Raw genomic sequence first — 26,434 nt, 5'->3', positions numbered from 1 at the left:
GGCATTCACGAATAAAAAATGATTAATATGTCAACTATCGAATCATTCTTTTATTAAGTTTATATACTTGGTAAAGACAGCGATTCCCTAGTTTTGTAACTGCTATAAATACCGTATAAAAGGTGGAGTGTTCTTAGAATGAAAACGAAATTAAAAAATCGTACCCCATTAAAGTAAATTTTGTAGATTTAAAAGAGCTACACACAGTAAATACAAAAAGAGAGAACATTTTGCAAAGCCTTTATTCAAGCTTTACAAGGTACAAAATAATGTACAGTTTACGCGTCAGCAATAGTAACTTCGACTTCTACACCTGGTTCAATTGAGAAAGATGTTATCTGCTTAACAACTTCAGATGGTGACTGGAAGTCAATGATTCTTTTGTGGATCCTCATCTGAAATCTAAAAGTAATACCAAATGAGCATAAAACATATGCACTGAATCATTAGTTCAAGAGCAAAATCAAGAATTTAGTTTGTCAACATTTAATGACACCCATCTATCACATCATAAACAAGTATAAGAGTTTTAATTCATATAATTCTAAGAATTCAATACATGAGATTCAATTTTTAGTATATTTAGTAGCCTATATCGTGACATTAGAATTATCTGTATGCATAATGTTCCGCTTCATATCCAACCATACTGTTGATCTGTTCATACTGCTACTGATAATGGTAATTTGATATAACCTTACCTTAAGGACGTTTGGTACCATAAATGTCATTTTGTGAGTCTAAGTGTCGGCTGAGAGTCTCAAAGACAAAGAGAAAATCAGCAATTTTTTCTCCACTACTTGGAGCTTCCAAAGCAATTTAGATAACAATTTATAGGGGATCTTCAATGCCTCAACAGTTCAAAAATCGAATGAGAGGCTAGTTTAAAACGAAGAAAACATATAATCTCTTGGTAATTGTTAAGCAAAACACTGTCTATTCAATGTTCATACTGCATAAACAATATGCAACCTTTGTCGGGAAAAATTTCAATCAGGACACCTTTGAGTTAGTTTTTAAAGTTTCCAAGCAGGCGTACTAGAATATTTTAGTGACTGTCCTTTCCTGAACTATAAAAAGAAAATCCTGCCCTGTTTAAAAAATAAAAAATAACACTAATAAAAAATCACACTTTATAATGATGTCAGTTTCATTAAATCTTAATATGTCTATCTCCAGCACAAAGCGGGAGAAGTTAAATGGCTTTCTAAGATTTCCGAGAAAGTATGTGTCGACGTCTAGTTTTCTGACGTTTATTCGGATCTCTTATCAAAGCTACGCAAGTTATGGCAAGACCACCCAATCAAATCTGAATAATTTGGCCATACAAAAAAGAAGTTTATAATAGATGAGACAGGATAAACCTTTATGGCATCGAATGGCCTCAATGAAATAGAAGTTTATAGTTTTTTTAAGCTTTTTTTGTGTTTGTTCAATAAACGATCGGTGGGATAAGTATCAGTTTTAGTAACTTTTCTAAAACAAAATCCTAATAGCCATTTTCAATAGAAAGAATATTAAGTTAGAAGTTAACATGTATACAATTATTATCATTAATTAAGCAAAAATAATTAATAAGATGACGAGCCTGGACAAACTCGAGGATGGGCGAGTTGTGTAGCAAAAAAGGCGCCATAAATTATGCGAAAAATCACCAGATTTACAACAAAATCACACATTTTCAGATTTAAACCCATTTTATTTAAATATTGTTATTATTTGCTAATCAAATAGGTACAGTTGTACACAGTAGCTAAATACAAATAAACAAAAACCAACTCCTAAATGAAATTTGGGGCTTACCACCCCCCAGTTAAATTTTTGGTTAAAACCATACGGACGAATAATGAGTAGAACTTATGGTGAGAAAAAGAATTGTGCCCCTGATGAAAATACATTCTTTAAATATATCATCAATTATTCAACTTTATCACAGGGCATTTTTTTTTCTTTCATCTTGCATTTAACTAACCTTGAAGCTAGTCAATCAATTATTTTTAGACTAAAAAAATAAGCAGTAACGATTTGGGTTTCATTCACACTCAATGAAAAACTGATTTTATTCAATAGCTACTATTTTCTCATGATTAATCATTTAAATCAATTGAGCCAGAAATTCACACACAACATTAGCATCAACAAGTGGGCTATTGTTGTAGATTATAGAACTGCCAGAGGATGGGATCTACCTAAAAATAATGGCAGACACCGAAGGCTTGCAGTTCCTTTTATATATCCTTAAAAAACATTCACTGCAGTGGCAAAGTGTCCAAAGTAGTGCCAAGAATAAGGAAAATTTTCAATAGTTTAAAGCCTTTTACAAACAAAGCGTTATTCGACCTATATCTAAAGCTTTTAGTTTTTGGCGGATACATTTTCCATGAAAAGCATCAACTTTCGGGAGGGTGGAGGCAAATAGCCACTAAAGGAGGTGGCACTTACTTGAATTCATAGAAACAGTGCATTTTTTATCCTGTTTTGAAGTAAACACTAAAATAATAAATTCTTTCTTTACTATATTTAGGATTTTTTTGCTGAATTTTAGATACTTCCCGTTTATCTGATTCATACCCCCTCTAAAACTTGATATAGGCCTAGACTATAACCAAACTTTGCTAGTTTAAATCATTTTTCATAATACCAATTAAAATCCAAAGAACCAGCAAGATGTTGTATGTGGCCGAAAATTCCCCCTTCAAGCAACAGTGTTTTGATAGTAAGTCTTCACTTACTTGCAAAAAAAAAAAAAAAAAAATCATTACTCTTGTGAATGCACGCTGCCATATTCATAAGTTTGGATAAATCTGAATAAATTTGCTTTCTTGTTAAAAATAGGTTTATCATTGCACCACTGGCTATGAAATCAAGTGCATTATGGGCGGACGCCTTATTATCCAACGTTGTCCTTTTAACGTTATTAACCAATACTATATGTAAACAATGGGCAAATTTAATAACGTTGGATACGTTAACGTTGTATGTAAAACTTCTTGTAAGGCTCCTGTGCGTCTTTGAAGCTTGTCAATTGTGAGCTGGATGTTAAAAATCTCCGATGTGATAGCGATTCACTGACGTCACTAATTGATTTGAAAGTCATTAAGTTTCAGATAAATCGACTTTCAAATCAATAAGTGACGTCAGTGACTCGAGTTCTTATGTTTAGTACTCCTAGTCGACTTGTAGCTTACAAAACAACTGACATCAGACGAGAGACTATCTGAGAAACATCGTGACGGTTAAGTTTATTTGTTATATCGATGTGGGAAAAAACGTAGTTATCGATTACTTTCAAGATCTTTCACGTACTCCAAAAGGAGGCGGTTCAGAACCAGGAACTACTATTCCGAGACTGGAGATTCTAGGCTCTCTAAAACATGCGTATTTTTTTTTTGGTTTTGGCATTATGGCATCTAAAAAAAATATACCCCCCCCCCCCAAAGGAAAATAAAATGTCTAATACGAGCTAATCTTATCATTCAACATTAATTTCATGACATTCACCAACAATGTTTGTTAAACTGCTAGAGGATGGAATCTACCAAAAAATAATGAAAAACACCGAAGGCTTGCAGTTCCTTTAATATTCCCTTAGAATGTTTTCACTACTTTGACAAGGTATCGAAAGCAGTGCCAAGAATAAGGGCTTTTAAGTTATAAGTGGCGTATTATATCGTCAGCGGGGCACCAAAATGTTGTCTATCCACAATTGTAAATTTTCAGAAGGTTAAAAAAAAAAACATGCAAAACTTTTTAATTTCCCCTCTGATAACAGTAAAACTAAAACAGATTGATATGCATTGGTTTTACATATCAATCCGTTTTTGTTTTGTGGTTATCGGTCAATACTTAAAAAAAGAATTTGGCATGGCAACGTACTAGGTATAGCACTGTTCATTCTTAAAAATGAATTTGGAAAAAAAGTCAATAAAAGTTGTTTGTCAATAAAAGTTGCTAGAAAAAAATGGTAATGCAAAAATCTAAAAAAAAGTAACAAATCCCAAAATAGATAGTACTACTTCAAGGTTATCACAACCAGATGCGATGAAAAGTCAATTAACAAACGAAAGTTAAAACAACAAATAAATATAAGTTTACTAAAACAACTTCACAAAAGGTAAAGCAATAGCCAAGAAAAATGCTTGGAGCTGGTCTGTCCTTAACCCGGTTGCAGCGACCACGGCAACAATGCCATTGTAAGATTTCTAAGCACAACTTTCGTCTAAATTCATTGAGAGCCTCTTGTTTCTTAATTTTTTTAATTCCTTTTGGGTGTAACTTCATATGTTTAAAATAGTTTTTCGGGCCCTTTAACTCTCCTATGAGTTAACTTCAAGGTTTCTCCTTTTTGTTTAAAGTCTCTAGCAACAGCAATTGTAAAAGTTGCACAACTTGATGAATCTTCTTGATCGCCTTTTAGATGATACCTATACATTAAATTCAATTACATAGCGCTAGAAGAACGTCATTCCCAATTTCTTTCAAGAATACAAAGAGCATGTGTTTTATTTGTTGATCCTTCCATTTGAAAGCTATCTTGATAAAACAAATGAGAAGGGTTCAAAATCAACAATGGCAAAAATATATTTTTTATTATGAACAGAGCCAGAAAGAATAAAAAACAACTTTGGGGTACACCATTTAGAAGAGTTGCAATCCTTTTAATTGAGATGGCTCAGGATCATTCATCGCGATAGCTTCTATAACACCACAGTTTATATTTATTACATTTAAATACGATTGACTTACAAATTTAACAGCAAAAGATGCCCCTAGAATAGTAGACCTTTCATTTGGCCAAAGAAAAGATAAAAATCTGTCAGTGATAAAAGCTTGTCACCAACGCTGTACAACAAAATATCATAAGATCAGGAAAGGTCTAGTTTCCATCAATGCTATTAACGTTTTGTCTTATCAAGCTTTAAACTATTTTCACAAGCATTAGACTGTTGTAGAAGCTGTCATTGAAACAATTCATCTCTGTGCATTATCTGTGGTAAAGTGATTGTTTTTATCTATATAACAGTTCAGAATTTCTAGATCGTGTTTTTTCTTTATTTTATGTGTCTTAGAATCATTTTCTCCACAGTTTGACGCTTCAATGTTGTCATCACTTGCATAGTAAAAGAAACTGCTTCTGAATTTGGTCGAGGATCCATTACTAATCCTTTCTCAGTTAGAATTCCCTATCTACTAGGAAGTCCTATTGATTTTTTTTCTCTTTCTTGAATTTTGTTACTTCTCAGAGTTTCAGGTTTCTCATTTGTGACAGTACAACCAAGAAAAATGAGAACCGCTAGCTTACACAGACAAATAGAGCGTTCGCCGCAGCTGCATTTATAACTGTCAGAAACATTTTTGTTTGTTTTCGAATAATCTTTTACCTTGAAGCACAAGTTCAAGCGATTTAAAATATACAGGACTTTTCTCATCTCCATAAAAGCTAACAATCTTTGCCATACTCTACGATTCTCACTTTACCTTGATGTACAATAATATTAGCTATATGGACAAATTAATTGGTTTCTCATGAGACAGGTCAGAATCGGCGAGGGAATTGCCTTATTTTATTTGCTGTACAAGCCTCTCAACCATTCCATTTCTCGTTTCTATCTCTAGTTTATCAAGCAAGATATTTCTTTTAAGTTGTTTTGTTTTTCAGGCCAGTCTCCCAAACCTTTGTACTCTCAAGCCAAGTTCAAGTAAAATTGGTCATCTATTTATACAAAAGCAATGATGCACTCGTCTATAGATATTACTCCCCCCCCCCGTACTTCACTTTTTAAAATGGCATTAAATGACCATGACATGTTGTTTGTTCTACTTTGAGGATAAAAACCCTTGTTTTAACTGTTTACCCAAATGCTGTATTTGTAATAAAACTTTTTTCGAGATGCATTTCAAAATACACCAGAAAGTCTTTCATTCAGTTTTTCACATCACTTTTCTTTCTTGTAAAATAATGTTCCTTACTACTGGATTGTAGTAACTTCTTCAAAATCTCAATACAGTATTTAATCTTCTTTGTGGTTGCATTCATCTCAGATAGCTTTTGCTTAGCATTTCTTACTGAATGATTCCAGCAGTGAATAACCTTTGTCATAGCAAAACTTCTCAATGAACAGCTTTGAATTTAAACTCTATCCATAATAAGTTACCCATGGTTAGTTTAGACACGGATTATTCTCCAAGATATATCTAAAAAATCGGGCACAAACATATCATGACCTGTTTGTATCCAGAAGATGAACAAGTGAAATTACTTGCTCTCCATTATCTGAATGACAATCTGGATGTCAGAAGCAAAAGGAAGAAGTCTCTGATATTATATTTGTATTGTAATGTAGATTAAACTCCATGTCTTTAGACAGGTAAAAATATATTTTTTTAAAGCAAATTTTGATACAAGAAAGTCAGTCGCATCTTTCGATCTGATCAGTTCTGTATGAATAAAAAAACTGTCATTCCTTTCCACACAGCCATTCCTTTCCACACAGCCACTGTGTCACTTCTTACAGACTTATTTGTAGGTCTATAAGAAACGTTTTTTGCCAGCTTTTGTTGGCAAACGTTGGATGCCAGAAGCAAAAGGAAGAAGTCTCTGATATTATATTTGTATTGTAATGTAGATTAAACTCCATGTCTTTAGACAGGTAAAAATATATTTTTTTAAAGCAAATTTTGATACAAGAAAGTCAGTCGCATCTTTCGATCTGATCAGTTCTGTATTTTATTTCTTAGGACACTTAACTTCAGCTGCACTTTCACCAGTTTTTTTCATGAATATTTTACAAATACATTTTAGGTGACAATTTTTCATTTGATCTGCGACCTTCCCGTGTTTTTTCTATAACTAGTTGTTGTAGAGCATTTCATGGCTGCTTTAGTTCGCATTTGACCTCCTTGCAGTTTCTGGTGTGGATCATTCTCTTCAGATGTCCGGGCACCCATGAATACATAAATCAAATGCCCATGATTTTTTTTTAAATATCAGTACTAACTGTAAAAACCATGGTACTCAGGAAATATCAAGCATTCAGTGCAGACAAAATAAAATATTTATGGCTACTGATATGGAAACACACATATATACAAACATATCCAATAAATACATGTGAAAATACCAACAAATACATTTCTCTGATTGAGGGGTATATATTCCAATTAGACACATATTTTTTGGTGTTTTCAGTGATTTTGTTGCAAAAATAGAAGTTTTCAGTGGAAAGTGCACAAAATTAGTTTTTATTTAAACTTTCCATTGAAAAATTTCAGGTTTTCCAACAAAATAAATGAAAATACCAACAGATACGTTTCTTTGATTGAGAGGTATGCCCTTCAATCAGAGAAACGTATAATGAGACAAATGTCAAATAGGAGAAGCATAATTAAGTGAGGGTTGAACAACACTGACCATTAGAATATTAAATATTTGAAAATTGCCCCCCCCCAGTCCACATTTTGGTCCAAAGCCCCATCCCTAACATATACCAACACGTCATGGTTAAAAAGCGCTAGCACTGATTAACGTTAAAAAAGAGAAATGCCTCAATAGAAAAGGTGCCTATTTTGTTCTTGGAGGGAATGGGGGAAGAAGGCAAAAAAAAATTCTTATTGCTACAAAAATCTGGATGTCTTAAACTTTTGATCTTTTGATCTTTCCAATATTAATGCACCAATTTATGTATTTGTACAGCTAAAAGGAATTTTCCGAAATCCTAGACCCAAAATAATTATCAGCACAGTTAACATAAATTTGAAAAAAAAAAAAAGAATAAATAAAGCTTTTCAGCTAGGCTTTGGAATGCTACCACCACCTTTAAATGTTTTATTTAAAATTAAAAAAGTTTGTGTTCATGTATGCTTTGAAATTTTACAATTACCCTGAAACATTTTAGTATCGTATACACAAATCGCTTACCTATCCCGGGTTTTTGAACAGTCACCACCCGGGGTCATTCTGGTTGTACTACGAAGAGTTTTAACACGAAGGTGTTAGTCTGACAGGTCCGTGACCACTCACCTGTTTTTCTTTTGAAGACTTGATCAGTTCATTACAAACTAAATTCAAATCTTTATGTTTACAGATTCAATTTGATACAAAATTTCATCCCAAACAAACTCTCATTGCTTTTTAGTTGCCAAGCCCTTAAAACATAGCCTATACATTCTATAAGCAATATTTTCTCAGCAATATTAAAATGAGGTGAAAACCAAAATGACGAAAACATTATGTCAATATATAGCTTTAATCCAACCTTTAAGCAACAAAATTTAAGAGAGAAGCTAATCATACCATAAATCAGGCCCTAATTTAACATCAGACATTTCAAGTCTTTTTTCAGGCAATTGACATGGAATACATGCCATCTTAGCATAAAATAGAAATACATAGACAAGGTGTTTATTAGATAACAAACACCTATTAGATATTAGATATAACATAAGAGACTGAAAATAGAGATTTCCAAACTACCATCTAGCAAAATAACAGCACCAAATGCTGTGTTTATAAAGTTTACTTGCTATCATTAATTCATTATTTAATAACAAATCTTGAATCTAAGTAGTAATTCTTTTTTCTCAAGCATACATCTAGTTCATCTAGATGTATCAAGATACATCTAGTTCTTTTTCATTTTTCACAGATATTCTATCAATTTGTTTTTCGTGCAAGCATGAATCAACAAATCATTGAAGCAAGCATTTTTAGAAATGAGATTGAGTTTGAAGCAGAAAGAAGACATACCCCTTAAGACTAGCAGTGGCCAAACTACAGTTTTTCTGTTTTTGACCCTTCTGCCCTGGGAAAAAACACTAACCTAATAACTCACCACCCAAGAAAGGGACATGAGTGAAACTGTGTTAGTAATTTAGTAAAACTCTGTGGAATAAAAATAGCGCCTTGAAATGGTTATGTACAACTGCACTTCATTAGAAGTCTGACATAAAACTTAATTCTATCAAATTTTTCAAAGTCAAACTTGAACAGAGGCATCCTCAATAATGTGCAGTTGTTTCGACTTATCCTTATATTTACATCATAATCTCCAATTTTTATTGAAATCCCACAAAAACCATTAAGCTAAAACACAACTCAACAAGAAACTATTGAATCTAATTATTACACAAAAAAAAAACTCAGCTATATCTTCATTTTTGAGTATCATTAAGATTCCAAGCCTGTCTAATTTGATCTTAGAGCAACTTGTACCTCTAAAAAAAACCTAAAACAAGAAAACTATGATTCCTATGCTTCAACTTGGATGCCTGTGAACACTGACAAAAAATGGGTAGACATTACTGAAACTCGAATCAAATCAGTATGTTTCAGGATCTGTGATAATGACAGGCCACTTATTCTTAGCAAAAGACTACCATTTAGGAGGCTGTTGTTATCCATAAATAATTAATGTCCAAAGTATCTCAATCAACAAAACCAAAATTTCCATAACAAAGGATTACTATACATCTCCTTTCTTGCTCCTTCAATCAATCAATCAATCTATTAATACTAAAAAAAAAAAAACAATTCAGACTTCATGTTTGAATTGAACACAGAAATGCTAAAAACATGTTACTAATGTCTTTCAGAACAAAGTAATCATACCTAAACCCAGTTGAAGTTTTCCTTCTCTCAGGGATTGATTAGAACCTAAATCAGTATTGGTTGTTTTTGACCCCTCCCTTAAAAAAGATCTTGTAATAACCCTACAAGATTTGCAATAATCTTCAGTCACTTTCAAAATCACATTTTCTATTTATTGTTATTTACTGAAATATATATATATATATACATATATATATATATATATACATATATATATATATATATATATGTATACATATATATCAGAATTTATTTACATGGATACATAAATCTATAGAAGATGAAAAAAAAATTACCTTTTTCTAGACTTGCTACATTTCTAGATGTCAAAGTGATCCTAATTTTGTGAATAGCCTGATCTTCAATTCCAACAGGTTTGCCAGTATCTTTATAAGCCTTAAAATAACACATAATCAATATAGCAATGTAAATTGATAAGTAAAATAAGTAAATCATTTGAAGGTTGAATTTCACTACCAATAACTTAGAAAAACATTTTTTTTTTATGTAAAAGAAATAAAACCCATGTAGCTTAAGAATCCAACTCTCTTGACAAAGATGACCAAATCTACAGATGAAAATAATACAAGAGCTAAGTTATTCTTTTAAGCTCAGCCCTAAATAAAACTTTTGATAAAAGACCCAATTCTGTTGATAAAACAATAAAGCTGAAATCTGTTATACAAATTAGCCTTTTCTATATATGTGTTGGTTGAGGAGCAAACAAGTTCATCCTCACATACATCACAATTTCAACCCCCCCCCCTCCCCACAGAAAGACCCATGTACAGCTGCTTTAATGCAAGTTGCAGATCAGAGTAAATGGTTAACACTATCAACCCATGAAAATTGCATAATCCTTTGGGATTTCAATACACACAATAGCATTTAGTGTGAATAGGACCTCAAACAGCACTGGGAATTCTATTGAAATTCTATAACTTAAGAATGTTTAGTCACATTAAGAAATCTGAAAACATAATCCTTCATAAGAACAAGCATCTATAATTTGTAATGTAAATTTTTTCCTTGAATCTCTGTTCGGAATATAATAGAATGATCCAGGCTGCTAGACTTGCAATAGGGTTTTTTCCAGGAAAGTTAGCTCACACAAGAAGATTTTTAAGACAATTGGGTGCCATCTATTTTTTCCAAATTACTTTAATGTTGCAAGAGGACTTGTTGGGTCAGACATGGCAATTGGGGGTTGGTATTTAGGGTAGATACACACAGATGAATACTTGACAGTCAGTATTTTATATTCAGTAAAAATGAAATATGGTTGCTTTTATCATTTCAGCTATAGCTACAACCATGATTCTTGGCTGTTTTCTACATATAAATTCCACACAGAAAAAACGCATTGGTTTTCTGTTATCTAGAACCTAGTAAAGGAATGAACCATGATTTTTACTAAGAATTCAGCATAATTTCACAACCTCATATAGATGTTACAATCACTGTTGTTGCTCCCCTAGACTGGCCAAAGAAACCAAATTCATCAAAAGACTGGTTGACTGCATTCTTAAAGAAGAATAGGGTTTATGTGATATCCCCCACAGAGAGCAGCTAAGCAAGACCAAGTGGCCTTAACTGCATTGACATGGAAAGTTTTTTGGACAAACTTTTAAGTGTAAATCATGTTTTATAGAACAGCACACATTTGGCAGGATATGGAATATTGATGAGAGTGTGTGTGGTAACACTATGCCCCCAACATAAATCTTCCCACAAGTACACCCACCAAGCTCAAATACTAAGCAGTGGGTGTTGGACCCCAAGTGCTAGGTCTAGTTTACCAAAACAGATGGCTCAATGGTAGAACCTTCTTTGATTCTATTAAGCATTTTATGAAACATACAAAACCAGACAAAATCTGCCTTATTTTTCAACATTTGGACAATCAGTTTGAACTTATGAAGTGGCAGAACTTCATAGACAGAACAGCATTTCCTGGAAAAAAAAAATTAGCCTAGCAACATTGTGTCTGCTTTTTGTGCAACATGAATTTCTCCATTCCTTAGGGATATTTACTTGGATTAATATTGTTTACCATCTGTAGTAAGACATAGCAGTAGTTTAGGTGCCTTAGAACCCAAGTCTCTTGGAATCATCTGAGACTCTCAGACTGGAAGAATACAGAGTCACTCATGAACATCTTTGACATTTCCCCTCTGTGTCCACTACTAGCCTATTGATGTGTGGACAGTCAACACAATTTGTTGAAAGCCATGATATTAAATTTATTGATCTCAACAACATTTTAAGAGATGAATTATTTTTATTGTGGTGACATGGAAGACATCAATCCCTTTGACTCTGATTCAATCATGGCTAATTTTTTTATTCCTATGAAGTTTGGGCTTAGCAAGCATTGTGGAGACTTTTTATGTTACACAAATAAAGTGTCAATCAAGATAATTTCAGCATTTCCTCAGGAGAAAAGTGGACAGAAACATGTATTTCCAGAGATTCCAGGTAAACCAGACATCATTGCAGATAACATTGTTTATAAACTTCCCATCCCAAAAAAACACACAAGACACAGAAACAGCTGACCTAGGATTAGTCTTTGACTACAATCACAACTATGCAGACAACAGTGAAATTGGGTGTCATTTAATGTTTTTTTTTTTTTGTCATTTCATATTTTAAAACCTGTTTTTTTACTCTTTACAACTTTACACATATCTGAAAAATAAGACCTCTAAATATAAAAACTTAGCATAATCTCCAAAACAATACTAGAGCCATCCAATCCAACCCCATGGGTAGGGAGCTGCTTTGTACAATTTTAAAAAATGAAAATAAAAAAATTCTTTCTTGAAAAAAAATTTCATAGGTAATCTTAATACATACATTTTACAAAGAAGTCAGAATTACAGACAAATTAATAGTTAGAAAAAAACTCTATCTAGGTGAACCCCAACCATCCCTTGAAAAGCTGGGATCAATATCTTGGGAAACTAAACTTAGGACTACCATCAACAGATTTAAGTTCATTAAGAAAATGAATGGCTTTTCCCCCAAGGTTCTTTGCAAACCTGCAAATTCAATCAGATGCAATTGTACACAGTCAGTAAGTAGCCAATGCAGTAGTCAAACTCTAAAAAAGAAAGTAAAAACCAGCTAGCAGAAACAAACACAGACTGGAAAGTTAAAAGAGCTAGGGTTAAATTACCCCATTAGTGCAGTTCAAGTTCTTGTAGCTTTGACATTTAGTATTCAATTAGAACCACTTTTAATACATTAAATATTTGGACTTAATTTTTGCAAAGTAAGTTTGTTTTTTCCTTTGCTTAGTCAAGAAAAATCCTTTTCTCAATCCATCAATGAAGTTAGGGTAACATCCTTATTCATTTTTGTGTTATATATATATATATATTTGGCTAATTGATTTTTTCTGATGTATCTTTATCAAGCTTTGAACTTAGGAGTGAGATACAACTTGAAAAAAGAGAAAATTTGTGGAAAATAATAAAAATTAGAGAAAATTACAGAAATCCCAACATTTTGGGGGTCATTCACCCAAACTTCTACATCTCATTAATGTGTAAGAAGTCAAGTTTTTTCTCTTATTGACATACCAACTGAAGACTGGAGAGTAAGTAATTATTAGCAACATTCTACTTTTTGTACAGCACAAAGATATTTTGATAACTCTTGGCACTCTTAGATTTTATTGATGATGTTACAAAAAGCTTATGACTATTGTTATATGTAAAACAGGGTAATTGTATGAAATAGCCCTTACCTAAAGTTCTTCTAATACATTTTTCTGATGCTCAGTCCTAATGAAATATACCTAAGTATGGTAAAAATGTAACCCTTATGAAACAAAATTGGGATATATATTTGCACATTAGGGGGAAGGGCTAAAGTATAGCAGGTCTGCATGCCTAATGTGTAAGGTACAATTATTCTGCATATTATGTAGTAAGAATTGTCTTCTAAGTTCAAATAATTACTTCTTTTTGTCTTGTCTCATGCTAAGCTGAAAGAAACTAACGGTAAACCAGTTTTTCAATGAATAAATGAATGAAGAATTTGAGCAGTAGGCAAGCACAGACTCAAGGAAGGGCAACAGGGGCAGTACCAAAAATTTATGTCTTGAGAAACAAGAACAGAAAATATCCATTGTTTTCAATATTCATCACACACTATGAATGTAAGACTGAAATGTTTTGGTGAAGAGAAAAAACCCAGTGGAAGGTAAACAATGAGCAAGGAGATAAAACAGTGATGGTGACAAATTTTGAGGCCAGAGTTGTCACCCCTAGTGATTTTTGATATTGCCAAAACAAGGAAATGGTAAAATTCTACTTTAGCTACTTTAGGTTATCTTGGAAAGGGGTTAGGTTAGGAAAATGAGACTTTCAGGAATGGGTCTACAGGCTAAAGTATGTCCTGGGAAGATATTTTGAAGTACCTACATCCAGTTCTTGTCCCTCTAGAGGGTCCTGAAACTTACCTGCATGACAGGTCTATACTTATTGAAATTTTGACAGAACAACATTTTACAGTAAATTGTTACCAAATCATATTATTGAGTTTAAAATAAAGTGAACATACCATTTGATGCCTTTTTTTATGCTGATTACAAATATAGGATAACAATCATTTCTATCGGAAATGAATTTTAGCCCCCCCCTATATATGTCAATTCAGGATATATATTTGCAAATATGGGGGTGGGGGTTCGGTTAGGGCGGGGGGCAAAAATTCATTTCCAATAGAAATGATTATTATATTTGTAATCAGCATAAAAAAGGCATTGAATGGTGTATTCACTTTATCAACATCCTAACTCAATAATATGATTTGATAAAAATTTACCCATTTTACCTTAATTTTCAGTTTGTAGTTTCTTATTCTCTGGCTTTAGTTCTGAAAATGCAATTCCTGTTACTTGAGTAGAATTTTAAACCATATCAATGTTTTTTTTTTCAAAATTTAGGAAATGTTTTTGCATATGTTTAAAACCTTATAAATTGGGATTGAGACAATTTGTGAAGCTGAAAACAATTTTGTTGTACTTCATTTAAGCAGAAGATCTATTTTTCAAGGTTTCACTTCTATAACACACCAATATTTTAATGTCATCAAAGGTCAGAAGCCTTTAGAGGGAGGAGCATAGGTAGGTACTTCAAAATACTTTTCCAGGACACACTTTGGTAAATTTTTACCAAATCATACTATTGACTTATGAATAAAGTGAATATACCACTCAATACATTTTTTTATACTCTTTACAAATATAATAATCATTTTTGTTGGAAATGAATTTTACCCCCCCCCCTTATATATACCAATTCAGGGTATATATTTGCACATTAGGGGGGTGGGGGGAAAGTTTAATCTTACCTCTCATTTTCATCAGAAATAAAATTTACCCTCACCCCCCTAATGTGCAGATATATACCCTGAATTGGTATAGGGGTGGGGCCTAAAATTCATTTCCAACAAAAATGATTATTATATTCATAAAGCATAACAAAGACATTGGTAAATTTTTACCAAATCATAGGCTATTAGCCTATTCAGTTAGGAATTAAGTGAATACACCATTTGATGCTTTTTTTATGCTGATTACAAATATAGGCTAATAATAATTTTTGTCGGAAATGAATTTTAGCCCCAACTGTAGACCCATCCCTGAAAGTTTCTTCATAACCAAGCCCCTTTCCAAGATAGTCAAAAGTAACCTAGCTATAGTAGAATTTTACAATATTTTGTTTTCCTCCTTGAACAGTATAAAAATACTTAAACAGAAGTTGTAGACTAGTAAAAGGGTCCCAAGGAAATAGGTTAAGCATTAGTTTAACTAAAGGTTTCAAAGAAACAACAAGACTATTAATCTTTAAACAATATACTATAAAATCCAATGTGACTTAATAGCCTACATACTCAGATTGTGGTAACTGCATCTCAATAGCCTAGAATTAATGAGAAATAGAATCAAACTAAATAGTTGGAATTTTTTCTTATTTCAAGGGCGTGTTTAAACCTATCTTTAAAGTATATTTTCAAGCTCATATGGAAGGAATATAGCTTCTAGCTTGGAAACTTATTCCTGGGCTATCTACTCCTGAGTTTTATTCTTGGGATTCAAGTAGGCTACGTTACAAGATAGCAAAAATCCCCCCATTTAGACTTTTACGAGGACAATTAATTATGAAACGACTTTAATGGGTAAATAAGGAAATACAAGCAGAAAAACATACCATTTTCCTGATCGAGATGTTCACCCAAGGAACAGCGCTGAACCAGGAACAGGAAGGACGTTATTTCTTCTAAATTGTAATGAATATAATGTAAAAAGAATCCAATCATGCAACGTTTGTCAGCCTTCAACATCCATAGCAAAAAGTTTAAATGAAGTGCGCGTGATCTTTTACTTTAATCACCTTCAAGAGCTTAATCCATCAGTGACTCTTTCTGATTATGACTGATGCTTGGGAAGAATTCCAGGCACTTAAATCAAAACGTGATAGCTTAAGAAAGAAATCAGAGAGAAGAAAAAAGGAGATAGAAGACTTGCTAAATCTGGGAAGCTCCGAATCTTCAGTACCTGTTTTGGCTACGCATTTAACAGGTAGGCCTACAGTTTGGTTCCTTATAGACCTGGGATATTTTAAAGCTCCTATCTAAATTACGGGCTTTTCACATAATCTACCAAAAGTATTTTGTAAATTTCGAGTTTTTTCCATTATTTAGCTAGGTAGAAGGTGAACTTAGCCTAGCCTACCAATGGATGTCTTTCTATACTTTTCCAAAATATTTTAAATACTTCTTCACAAATTTTATTTTGAACCCTTACATTGACACCTCACTCCTTATTAGGAAATAATGATATGGAGACATGTCCAATGTAGTTGCTAGGCCTAACTGTATTAGCCTAATGGGTTAATTGAGCACCCTTCTTTTAATTGCCCACTAAACATAAAAACCAATCAAGAGGACATAGGAAAAATAATAAAAAGAATTATTTAGATTTAAATGCATTTTTAATTGATTTACCTCAGATATTTGAGACTAATGGAATGGCTAGTTTATTAAAATCCTTAAATAGCCTAGCCTAAGTTATCAAGGAGTAATTTAATAAAAGTATTCTGGATTGCAAAAAATAATACAACATGTAACTTGAAAACTAAATTAATTTATGATGCACTTTGTATTTTAGCTAGGCTTAAATCAAAATTTGTTTCAAAGTATAATAAATCTGATAAGATTGTTAATAAAGGATAATAGATTATATTTGTCTGTTGATTTTAGTTCTAAACAAATAGAAGATATTAATTTACCTGGAATCTTAAAACAGCCGAGAGTGAAGAATGCCCTTCCAGGTAATTTGGTGTATAAAGATAGTCCAATTTTAACATATAAATTTTCAAAAACAATTGGCCAAATGATTTTTAACTATAATTTAATGCTTAAAAAACTTGATAGGGAGAGCAATTGGAAACCAGTTTGTAGTTGCAAGCAATTTTTACTGTATGTGGATCAAACTAACAAACATGTTGTAACAGGGGATCTGTCCATTATAAAGTATCTTGATCTTCAAAATATAATGAAAATGGGGGCTAAATTCTATCTTTCTTACTGCATAAAGCCAGCAGATATTCTTAGGGGATTAAAGAATGATTTAAATTTATTTATTGATAAATGGTGCAAGAAGGAGAGAATCACTAAAGACAGATTTCAGAATTGGATAAACTTGATTTTGACTAGTGTACAAAATAGCATGTATAGAATTAATCCAAAAAATTCTGGGAAAAATTTAATATTTTACAATGCAAATATGAAACAAGCAATTGCTAATATACAAAATGAATTTGTAATTGTACCAGTTGATACAGCTAGCAATAATTTGGCCATAATTTGTCAGAAACTCTACTGTGATATTTGATCAAAAGAGTTACAAACAACAAATACATACAAAAAGGCTCATATAGAGAATAGTTTAATTGAAAATATAAAAGAAAGAATTTTGAAAAAATTCAATATTAAAATAAATGATAGTGATAAAAAGTTTCCTTTCTTATATTAGATGGTAAAATTTCATAAAAATCCACCAAAACCACGTTTTATTGCTGGGGCAGCAAGGTGTCCAACCAGAATTGTGGCCACTGACCTATCTTTAATTTTTAGAGAAATTAGAAAAAAATTTAAAGCATATTGGTCTGGAATTAAAAATTTTTCTAACTTTAACCCTTATTGGAGCATTAATAACTCGTTACAAGTGGTAGATTCTTTGGCTATTGATTCAGCTAAAAGAGTCGATTCATTTTACTTTACTACTCTGTATACAAATTTTTCACTTAATTTAGTATTAAAAAAATTGAAAATGGTGACAAAGAAATCTTTTCTTTTGTCTAATATTGGATTTTTGAAAATTGATGCTTTTAATAAAAAAGTCTGATGGACAAACTTCTTTAGAAGCACTATTAATTCAAGATGTTATAGCTTTGATATGGTATGTGATTTATTGGAATTTGTTCTGTTTAATACTTTTATAAGATTTAATGGTAATTTATAAAAACAAACTGTTGGCATTCCTATGGGTGGGAATGTGAGTCCATTCATAGCAGACTTGTTTTTAAGTCAATTAGAATACAAATATATGATAAATAGAAATAGCCCAAGCAATGTAAAATATAACCTTTCAAATAATAAAAGATATCTGGGCAATCTCTTAGTTATAAATTGTGCAGAGTTTATTGAGATTTCAAAAAATATTTATCCACAAGAGTTAATTCTGGAGCCTACCTATGGGACACGACACTCTGACCATTTGTTAAATTTAAATATTAATATTTCAGATAACAATAAATTAGTTTTTAAAATATATAATAAAACAGAGGATTTTAATTTTGAAATAATTAATCTTCCATTCCTTGAAAGTAATATAAATTCAAATATTACTTATTCAGCTTATTATTCCCAATTATTTAGGTATGCAAAAATTTGCAGTCATTACACAGATTTTAAAAATAGTTGTAAAAATCTTAGCCAAAAACTGATCTTAAGAGGTTTTTTTGCCAAAAAATTTGTTGGCAATTTAAAAAATTTAGTTTTCTGTATCATGAACTTTTAGGTAAATATAAAAAAAATTATAAAGAAATACTGAATGATATTTTAATATAATTTCTTTTTTGCTTTTCTTTTTTGGAATTTTGAATTTGTACATTGTTTTCAAACCAGCTTGAAGAACTTTAAATCTGTAATTGGTTCCAGATACCAATAAAACACTTTGTTTTATAACTCACATCTGGGCCAGTCTTTATTTGTTCCCTGGGATTTTAATAAGGAAAGAATGAAACTCATTTTTTATGCAATTTTGAATAGTTTTACTAGTATGCATGTATTTCACAAGTTTTACCTAACATGGGGATACCATAAAGATCTTATGGTAGAGGCTCCACTGTGCCGGGTAAAGAAAGTAAAGCCTCGAAAACCGTTAAGCCAGGTGGTATTTCTTCTGATGAGCCCTAATGGAAGATACTACTTGGAAATATTTCACTAGATTTAAGGTGCTTTTGCTTATAAATTTACAACGACTTACATTTATTGATGACAACTTTGCATGGATTTGGACATTTCTATTTGGTTGATGGTTCGGTTATACTGTTTTGTCCTAGGTAGTTGGATAGATGAGTAAGGTCAAAACCTCGTTCAAGTGCACTTTTATCTCAATTGCTGGATTAGGATTACAGTCTATTTCTTCTCTCTCTCTCTCTCTCTCTCTCTCTTTTTTTTTTTTTTTTTTCTTGCCAAGTAATTACCTCTAAATCATTATACAAATCTTTAAATTTGCCAACCAGTATTTTAAGCCAAGGAGTCCAGCTGGACATAAGGAAACATATTAATAACACATTTTGCGGGGGAGAGCCTTTATCTTCCCTTTTTTCTTTGTTTTTCCAATTTTTCTAAGAAATGCGTGAATTTCTTAGGACCTATATATTCACAGAATATATACCCCCACCCCTCTGATGTGCAAATATATACCTAGAATTGCATCCTCAATATAAATATAACATCCATTTGCATCACAAATGAACTTTACTCCCATATTAGCCATATGGTGGATGTTTATAACATAATTGGTAAATTTGCAGTGGGCCACATAATTTAGCTAAGATGAAAATGAAAATGACATTTGATGCCTATTATATGCTCTTTCATAGTTCAAGAATTGCTTCTTAAAGGGGAAGCATCCTAAATTTCAGGTACACTCTCTAAAACATTTTGTGGAGCTCTGTGAGCTATTTAGGAAAATATATGGTTTGAAGTAACCATTTACTTTCACTTCCTTATTTATTTGTTCTTTGTGAAATAGAATTGGTGCGTCTGAAGATTTCTTTTTACCATTTTAGATTAAAATTGAATGATTTCAATGACAATGTTTGGTTCCATGCTTCAGACTCTCCCAAGTATTGGTACTTGGGACTGTCTTGAACATTGGTACTTGGGACATATCCTATGTGTTCCAGCTGTAAACTTTTCTTTGACATGTTTAGGTAGCTTAATGGCAAACCTAAAAAATCAACAAATTTTTGCATATAGCTTAAAACTATATGTGGCCTGATTGGGGCTGACAAGGAAAGAGCAGGCAAGACATTGTAGGCCCATTATGGATTTATGTCACAAAGTCAAGGGGCAACCAGTTTCAACTGCTACAATTTTACTATTTTCTTCTTCAAGCTATATAATGTTATGACCAGGGTATGCTTTCTTTCCCCAGAGTATACGGACTATGGATGAATGTGCCTTGACTACCATACAACAATCAGACAAGATTGAAGCTGAAATAGGAATCTGTCAAGTTGGAAGGGCAACTACTGCAGATAGAGGACAGACAGTGACAACTCTTGCCTGTGTTTCACTATCTGGGAAACTCAACACCACCAATACAGATCTTCTCAAGGAAAGAAACAACAGCAAGGATGCCTTTAGGAGCACCATGTGGTACTGTTGCCTGTATTAGTGACAGTGGCTGGACTACAGCTTCCATTTTCATTGAATTTCTCCATAACTTTGTCTTCACTGTACAGCCAAGCAGAGAAGTTCCAGCTCCTTATTATAAATAGTCACGAATCTCAATTATCAGTTAAAGCCATCTGGGTAGCGAGAGATAACCATGCAATTATGTTAACCTTGCCTCCACATACATCACACAAACTGCAATGACTTGATCTTGGGGTCTTTTACTCTCTGAAATCCTGTTATAACACAGCTATTTCTAGTTGGATGGTGAATAATCCAGGCATTCTAGTTTTTCTGTGTGAAATACCCCAATTTTTTGTTGTTGCTTATACCCTTTCATTCACCTTGTTGAACATTACTGCAGGTTTTCATGCAACAGGTATTTGCCCATTTAATGACAACATTTTTATCAATGATGATTTTTTGCCATCAGCTGTAACTGACTAACCATTGGTTGAGCCTGTATCTGAGCCAAGAGATAAAGACATGACTTCCTCAAATCCAGAAGAGGGGGAAGTGTAACTTCTCCACACACATAAGTCACTTACACTTTTCAGACATTTTCACCTGTCATGATAAGGCCATATCTAAAAGTTCATCTGAGAAAGGCCACATAAAGAGGTTGACCAAAAAGGAGTCTGTAGAATACTGACGGATACTCCAGAGAAAAAAAGGTTGAGGAACAGCCTATGCTTTGAAAAGCTAAGAAAGTGAAAGAGGCTCTCACAAAACTTTGTCAGTTATCCCCCCCCCCAAAAAAAAAAATGAAATCACTCTTTATTAAAAGTGACAGCAGCTCAGATGAGGTTTCAGACTTGAAAGATGTTTCAGAATCCATTGAAACAGATCCAAAAGAAGAACCTTCAGTTCAGAGGAGCCCTCCTTTTCTGCTTTACATGTTGGCAACTTTGTTTTGGTTCTTAAGAAAGAAACAATAGAGGGAAGTACCGCAGTGTTGGTGAAGTCATTTCAAAACTTACAGAGGAAGAAGAAGTACAAGTTCAGTATTTCAAATACACAACAACAACAGCAAGCGTACAAGAAAATCAAAATATATTTTCTTGATTATTATCGCTTCTAATCAGTAGTTGTACCAAACCTATCCTGCTCAAGTCATCCTCAGGGCTATACTGTGGTGTTTATCCTTCCCAGAGTATAGTGCAGACGGTTTGATATCATCTATTTTCCCTTCTTATTTTAGTTTTATATTTGTGTTTAAAGCTTTTTCCAATAGGCAATGTTCAGAAGTCCTCCAAAAAAAACGTCCCCCCAGATCCCAAATCAAATTCCATAGTGAAAGATACCCATCCTGGCTGGTCAAGCACATTATCTGAAAGTTCTAATGATGGCTCCAATTCGGAGAATATGACAATGATAGCTGTAGGTCCTAATTCAACCATAAATGATGATAATGGGTTTCAAGAGGTCCTCTCTAGAAGATCTAAAAAAAGGAAAAAAATCTCCCCAATTACAAACATTTCCCCTCTCCCTGCCCAAGATCCTCCCTCCAAAAACTTACGAATTTACCTTCAAATTACACCCACAACACCCTTTGAAATAAAAATGATCACTGCAATAAGAGTTGCAATTTTTAAATTTCTAAAATCAATTTTATATCTTAACATTAAACGTGATGGATCTCTGATAATAGCTGTAGAAGATCATAAATCAGCAGATACAATAATTAACCTTAAATCCCTTCTGAATATCCCAATTATTGCATCTAATTGGAACCCAAAACAATCACCAACAAAAATTGTAGTTTATAATGTTCCCCCAGAGATATCTACTCAGGAGTTAAAAGAAGGCCTCTCAGATAGGGCTGGAAACACAATCCCAGTTGAGGATGTTACCCAACTTGGAAAACCTAACTCTACTGGCCTAAAAACTAGTAGATCCTTCTTATTCACACTAAAGGATAAAATTGATATCCCAGAAAAATTATTCCTTTTCGGGCAAATCAAACCACACAAGGAATACAAACCTAAGCCTATTCAGTGTCAGAAGTGTTTCAAACTGGGACACACGACAAACAAATGCAATGAAATTCTCCAAGAGTGTAGTAATTGTAAATCTTTCCATCCTAAAGAGCTGACAACTTGCAAAAACACCCAGCCTACATGCATCAATTGCAAAGGTCCACATGAATCTACAAATAAATCATTATGCCCTGCATACAAGAAAAGAGCTCTAACACTCCAAATATCAACAGAGAAGGCCATCCCATACCCCTTTGCAGCAATGGAAGCAAATGCTGCCCAACAATACCAAATAAAGCCTGTAATGAAACCAACCAAAACCCCCAAGTCAACTGCCCCAAATGCATCAAGCACACCATATAAAACAACATCTTCTAAGCCCCCTAGCTCAAATCCCTACCAGAAGGAATCACCAAGCCAGCAAGCCTTGTTTTCCGGTGAGATGAGGCCAGCCTGGCCCTCCCTCCCAAGAAGAAACAAACTAGAAACACTACCTGGAATCAATCCCCTAACCAACAAACAGGATGCACTACCAAAAATGCAATCCCCAAATATATGCTTATTCATTCTAAACTGTAATGCAGTTCAGGCCATGAACATACATCAACTACAGAAAACAAAAATTATTGCAGAATTGGCAAAAATCTACATCCCAGATGATATGCTCATTCAAGCAAAAAAAGATCTTGCTTTACTTTTAACAAAGCTGAACATTGATACACAGTCATATGAAGAATAAATCAACAACACAACATTTATCAATACTCCAATGGAATGTAAGATCACTCACAGAAGATAAGCTAAATGAACTAATATCATTTATGAATAATAATTCCATTAATATTGCTTGCCTCCAGGAAACTCATTTAACCCAAAATCAACAAATTAAGTCTCTGGGATACACTATCCTGAGAAAGGATAGATCTTCAGAGAGAAAAGGAGGTGGTGTAGCTTTATTAGTTAATAATAATATAAAATTTTGTGGCATCAATTTTCCAGATTTTGAAAATGATGTTGATGTAATTGGTATAAGTGTTTGGCTGAATAATTTAAAAACCTACATAATAAGCTTTTATAACCCTAATGGCCAAACTTCAGATGCCAAGGATTTCTTTAATTATATAAATAATTCTAATATGATAAAAAACATCATTATTTGTGGTGATTTCAATGCCCACAGCCTTTTGTGGGGGAATAAACCAGCAAATAAAGCTGGTAAATTTATTGAGCATATGATTTCAAATAATAATGAATTAGCTGTTGCTACCCCTCCAAACCTAAATACATATTTTAACCCCAAAAGTGCCAAATTCTCCACAATTGACCTACAAATTGTGTCTTTAAATTTTTTGAACAAAATTTACATAAATAAAATTGATAGTCTGTGTACAGACCACTTTGCTATAGTTTGCTCCCTAAATGAACCTGCTGAAACTTCTTCTCATACTTCCAAATATATCAACACTAAAGCAAATTGGTCTATTTTCCAAAATAAGCTAAATGATGAAATTACAAGTTTCACCCAAAGTTCATGCATTTCTAACACAACAGTTGACACACATGCTGAAGCCTTGACATCTTTACTAATAAATACAGCTAATCATGCTATCCCCAGGACAACACCTAAGAAAACATTCCCTAAACAAATTCCTAAAGCATGGTGGACAAATGAGTGCCTAAATAAATGGAAGATAAAAAAGGCAGCTAGGACAGAATTCATAAAAAAACCAACACCTACTACATATTTAAAAAAATTACAAGCAGAATCTAATCTAAAAAGGACTATAATAGATGCTAAATATAAATACTGGAATAATTTTGCAAATAATCTCTCCAGAGAAACGCATGAGCCAATTATACATAAAGTCATAAGCCACATGTGGGAAAAAGACTTCTCCCAACCCATTCCTGTATGAACTTATACATAATAATACCCATTATGACAATGATATTGAAAAGGCTAACCTATTTGCAACTCTTTTTGTTAATAAGCTAACATCAAACAATCAAAGCAATCTGTCCACAATTCCTATGAACCCTAGTTACCAACCACACCCAGGATCCGAGTACATAACTAATCCATTTTCAATCCAGGAATTGAATAATGCAATACATCATATTAGGTCCAAAACTAGCAGCAGCTATGACAATATACACCCTACATGGATAAAGAATCTCACACCTTCATACAAACAAGAACTGCTAAATTGTTATAATCACGCTTGGGCATCCTCTAGGTTCCCCAATATATGGAAATGTTCGTCCCTCCTACCAATCCTAAAGAAAAATAAACCAAAAGATAACCCTGAGTCTTATAGGCCCATAATGATTACACCTGTGATGGGGAAAATAATGGAGAAAATGATTTATCACAGACTCCTCTGGTTTGTTGAGAAAAATAACATGATCCCACACACTCAAACTGGATTCAGGAAATACCACTCCTCAACAGATGCTTTCATTTTGCTAACAAATGCAATAAATGAATCTTTCTCAAAAAATAATATCCTAGTGGCAGCTTTCCTTGATTTTGAAGGAGCATATGACAATGTGAACCACCAAATCCTTTTAAATAAACTTGCAAACCTTGGAGTACCTCCCAAGCTAGTATCCTTTATTAAATCCTTCATAGAAGTGCGAAGTTTCATTGTTTGTGTTGGTTCAGCCTCTTCACCCCAAAAGACAATATCCAAAGGCCTACCTCAGGGAGCAGTCCTCAGTTGCCTCCTATTTGCCCTATATCTCTGGGACATGAACCTACCCCACACGAATCTACAATATGCTGATGATCTGGTGCTATGGTCATCTGGCAACACCTTTCAGATAGCACAGTCAAATCTGCAAAAGTCACTTTTCCAGTTTGAAAAATTCTCTCAACATTCAGATTTACCCATTGCACCCACCAAGTCAAAAATAATCCAATTTCATAGGAAGCGAAACCATGTTAATGCAAAACTAACTCTAAATAAAACAACTATTCCAGAAGATAATAATATTAATTACCTAGGTCTCATGCTTGACCAAAAACTTAATTTCCACCTCCACATTTCAAACACAATAAAAAAATGTTATAGAAAAGCAAATATACTAAAAAGACTTCTTTCCACACCCTGGGGTTGTAAGGAGAAAACCTTACTCCAGTTTTATAAATCACATATAAGACCCCATATTGACTATGGGCTCATTGTCTATGGTGCATGTGCAAAGACCCAGATGCAAAAAATTGAAACAACACAAAATGATATAATACGTCTCATATTTGGTCTTAGGAAACCCACAAGCACCAAGTTTCTGCTTATGGAGAGTGGATTAACAACAATAAGGGAGAGACGTAGCTTTCTCTTGATAAAACATCTTACAAAAATTGAATCAAATAGCTCACACACATTACATAATTGGTTAAGAAATCCAGCCATGTATAGAGGTATTGCAGATGAGTATGCCAATATTCACAAGAAGGTCCCTGTACCAGCACAGTCTAGTGCACCGACTGTCCCCCCCTCCCCGCCATGGAATTGGTCATCTCCCATAATAAATACTGAATTTTCAAAATGGAATAAAGATTTAACCCCCATTGCTTTTGTCCAGAAAAAATTGGCAGAACTTAATACACTTACCTATAAAAATCACTTCCAAATATTTGTTGATGGGTCAAAAGTGAATGAGAAGGTTGCAAAGGGTGCTTTGCTTCCTCACCTGAAAATCGCAATGGGCGAGAGATTATTTAATAATTTATCTATAATGTCTGCTGAGTTAAATGCCATAATCATGGCATTAGAACACCTTAAGCAAAACCAATCTTTGATTGAAAATTCGAATAATTACCTTAAATTACCTTAAATCGCATCTTCTAGCGACTAAG

General features: G+C 33.2%; 2 protein-coding genes and 1 non-coding gene across 3 annotated transcripts in view; 1 reads left to right on the top strand and 2 right to left on the bottom strand.

Annotated features, from left to right (window-relative positions):
• Positions 1–226: 226 nt before the first annotated feature.
• Positions 227–15,967, bottom strand: RpS20 (ribosomal protein S20). The gene is given in 5 exon segments (XM_089094781.1): positions 227–402; positions 7,919–7,989; positions 7,991–8,058; positions 9,904–10,003; positions 15,832–15,967. Coding segments are annotated over 5 exon segments (366 nt in total). The 5' UTR covers positions 15,835–15,967; the 3' UTR covers positions 227–278.
• Positions 3,509–3,642, bottom strand: LOC148948878 (small nucleolar RNA SNORA57). Its single transcript, XR_016142259.1, has one exon. It is a non-coding gene; the product is annotated as a small nucleolar RNA SNORA57 (small nucleolar RNA).
• Positions 15,916–26,434, top strand: part of Mettl3 (methyltransferase like 3) — a 133,472-nt gene continuing 122,953 nt past the window's right edge. The window contains exon 1 of the mRNA XM_089094780.1: positions 15,916–16,202. Within this exon, the coding sequence (XP_088950906.1) occupies positions 16,052–16,202 (151 nt within the window). The 5' untranslated portion in view covers positions 15,916–16,051. The remainder of the gene's footprint in view (positions 16,203–26,434) is intronic.

Source organism: Artemia sp. Qi Xiang Cuo, chromosome 9, assembly GCF_049724085.1.
Source record: "Artemia sp. Qi Xiang Cuo chromosome 9, ASM4972408v1, whole genome shotgun sequence".
Taxonomy (NCBI): Eukaryota; Metazoa; Arthropoda; class Branchiopoda; order Anostraca; family Artemiidae; genus Artemia; species Artemia sp. Qi Xiang Cuo.
This window is presented reverse-complemented; position numbering and strand designations above follow the sequence as displayed.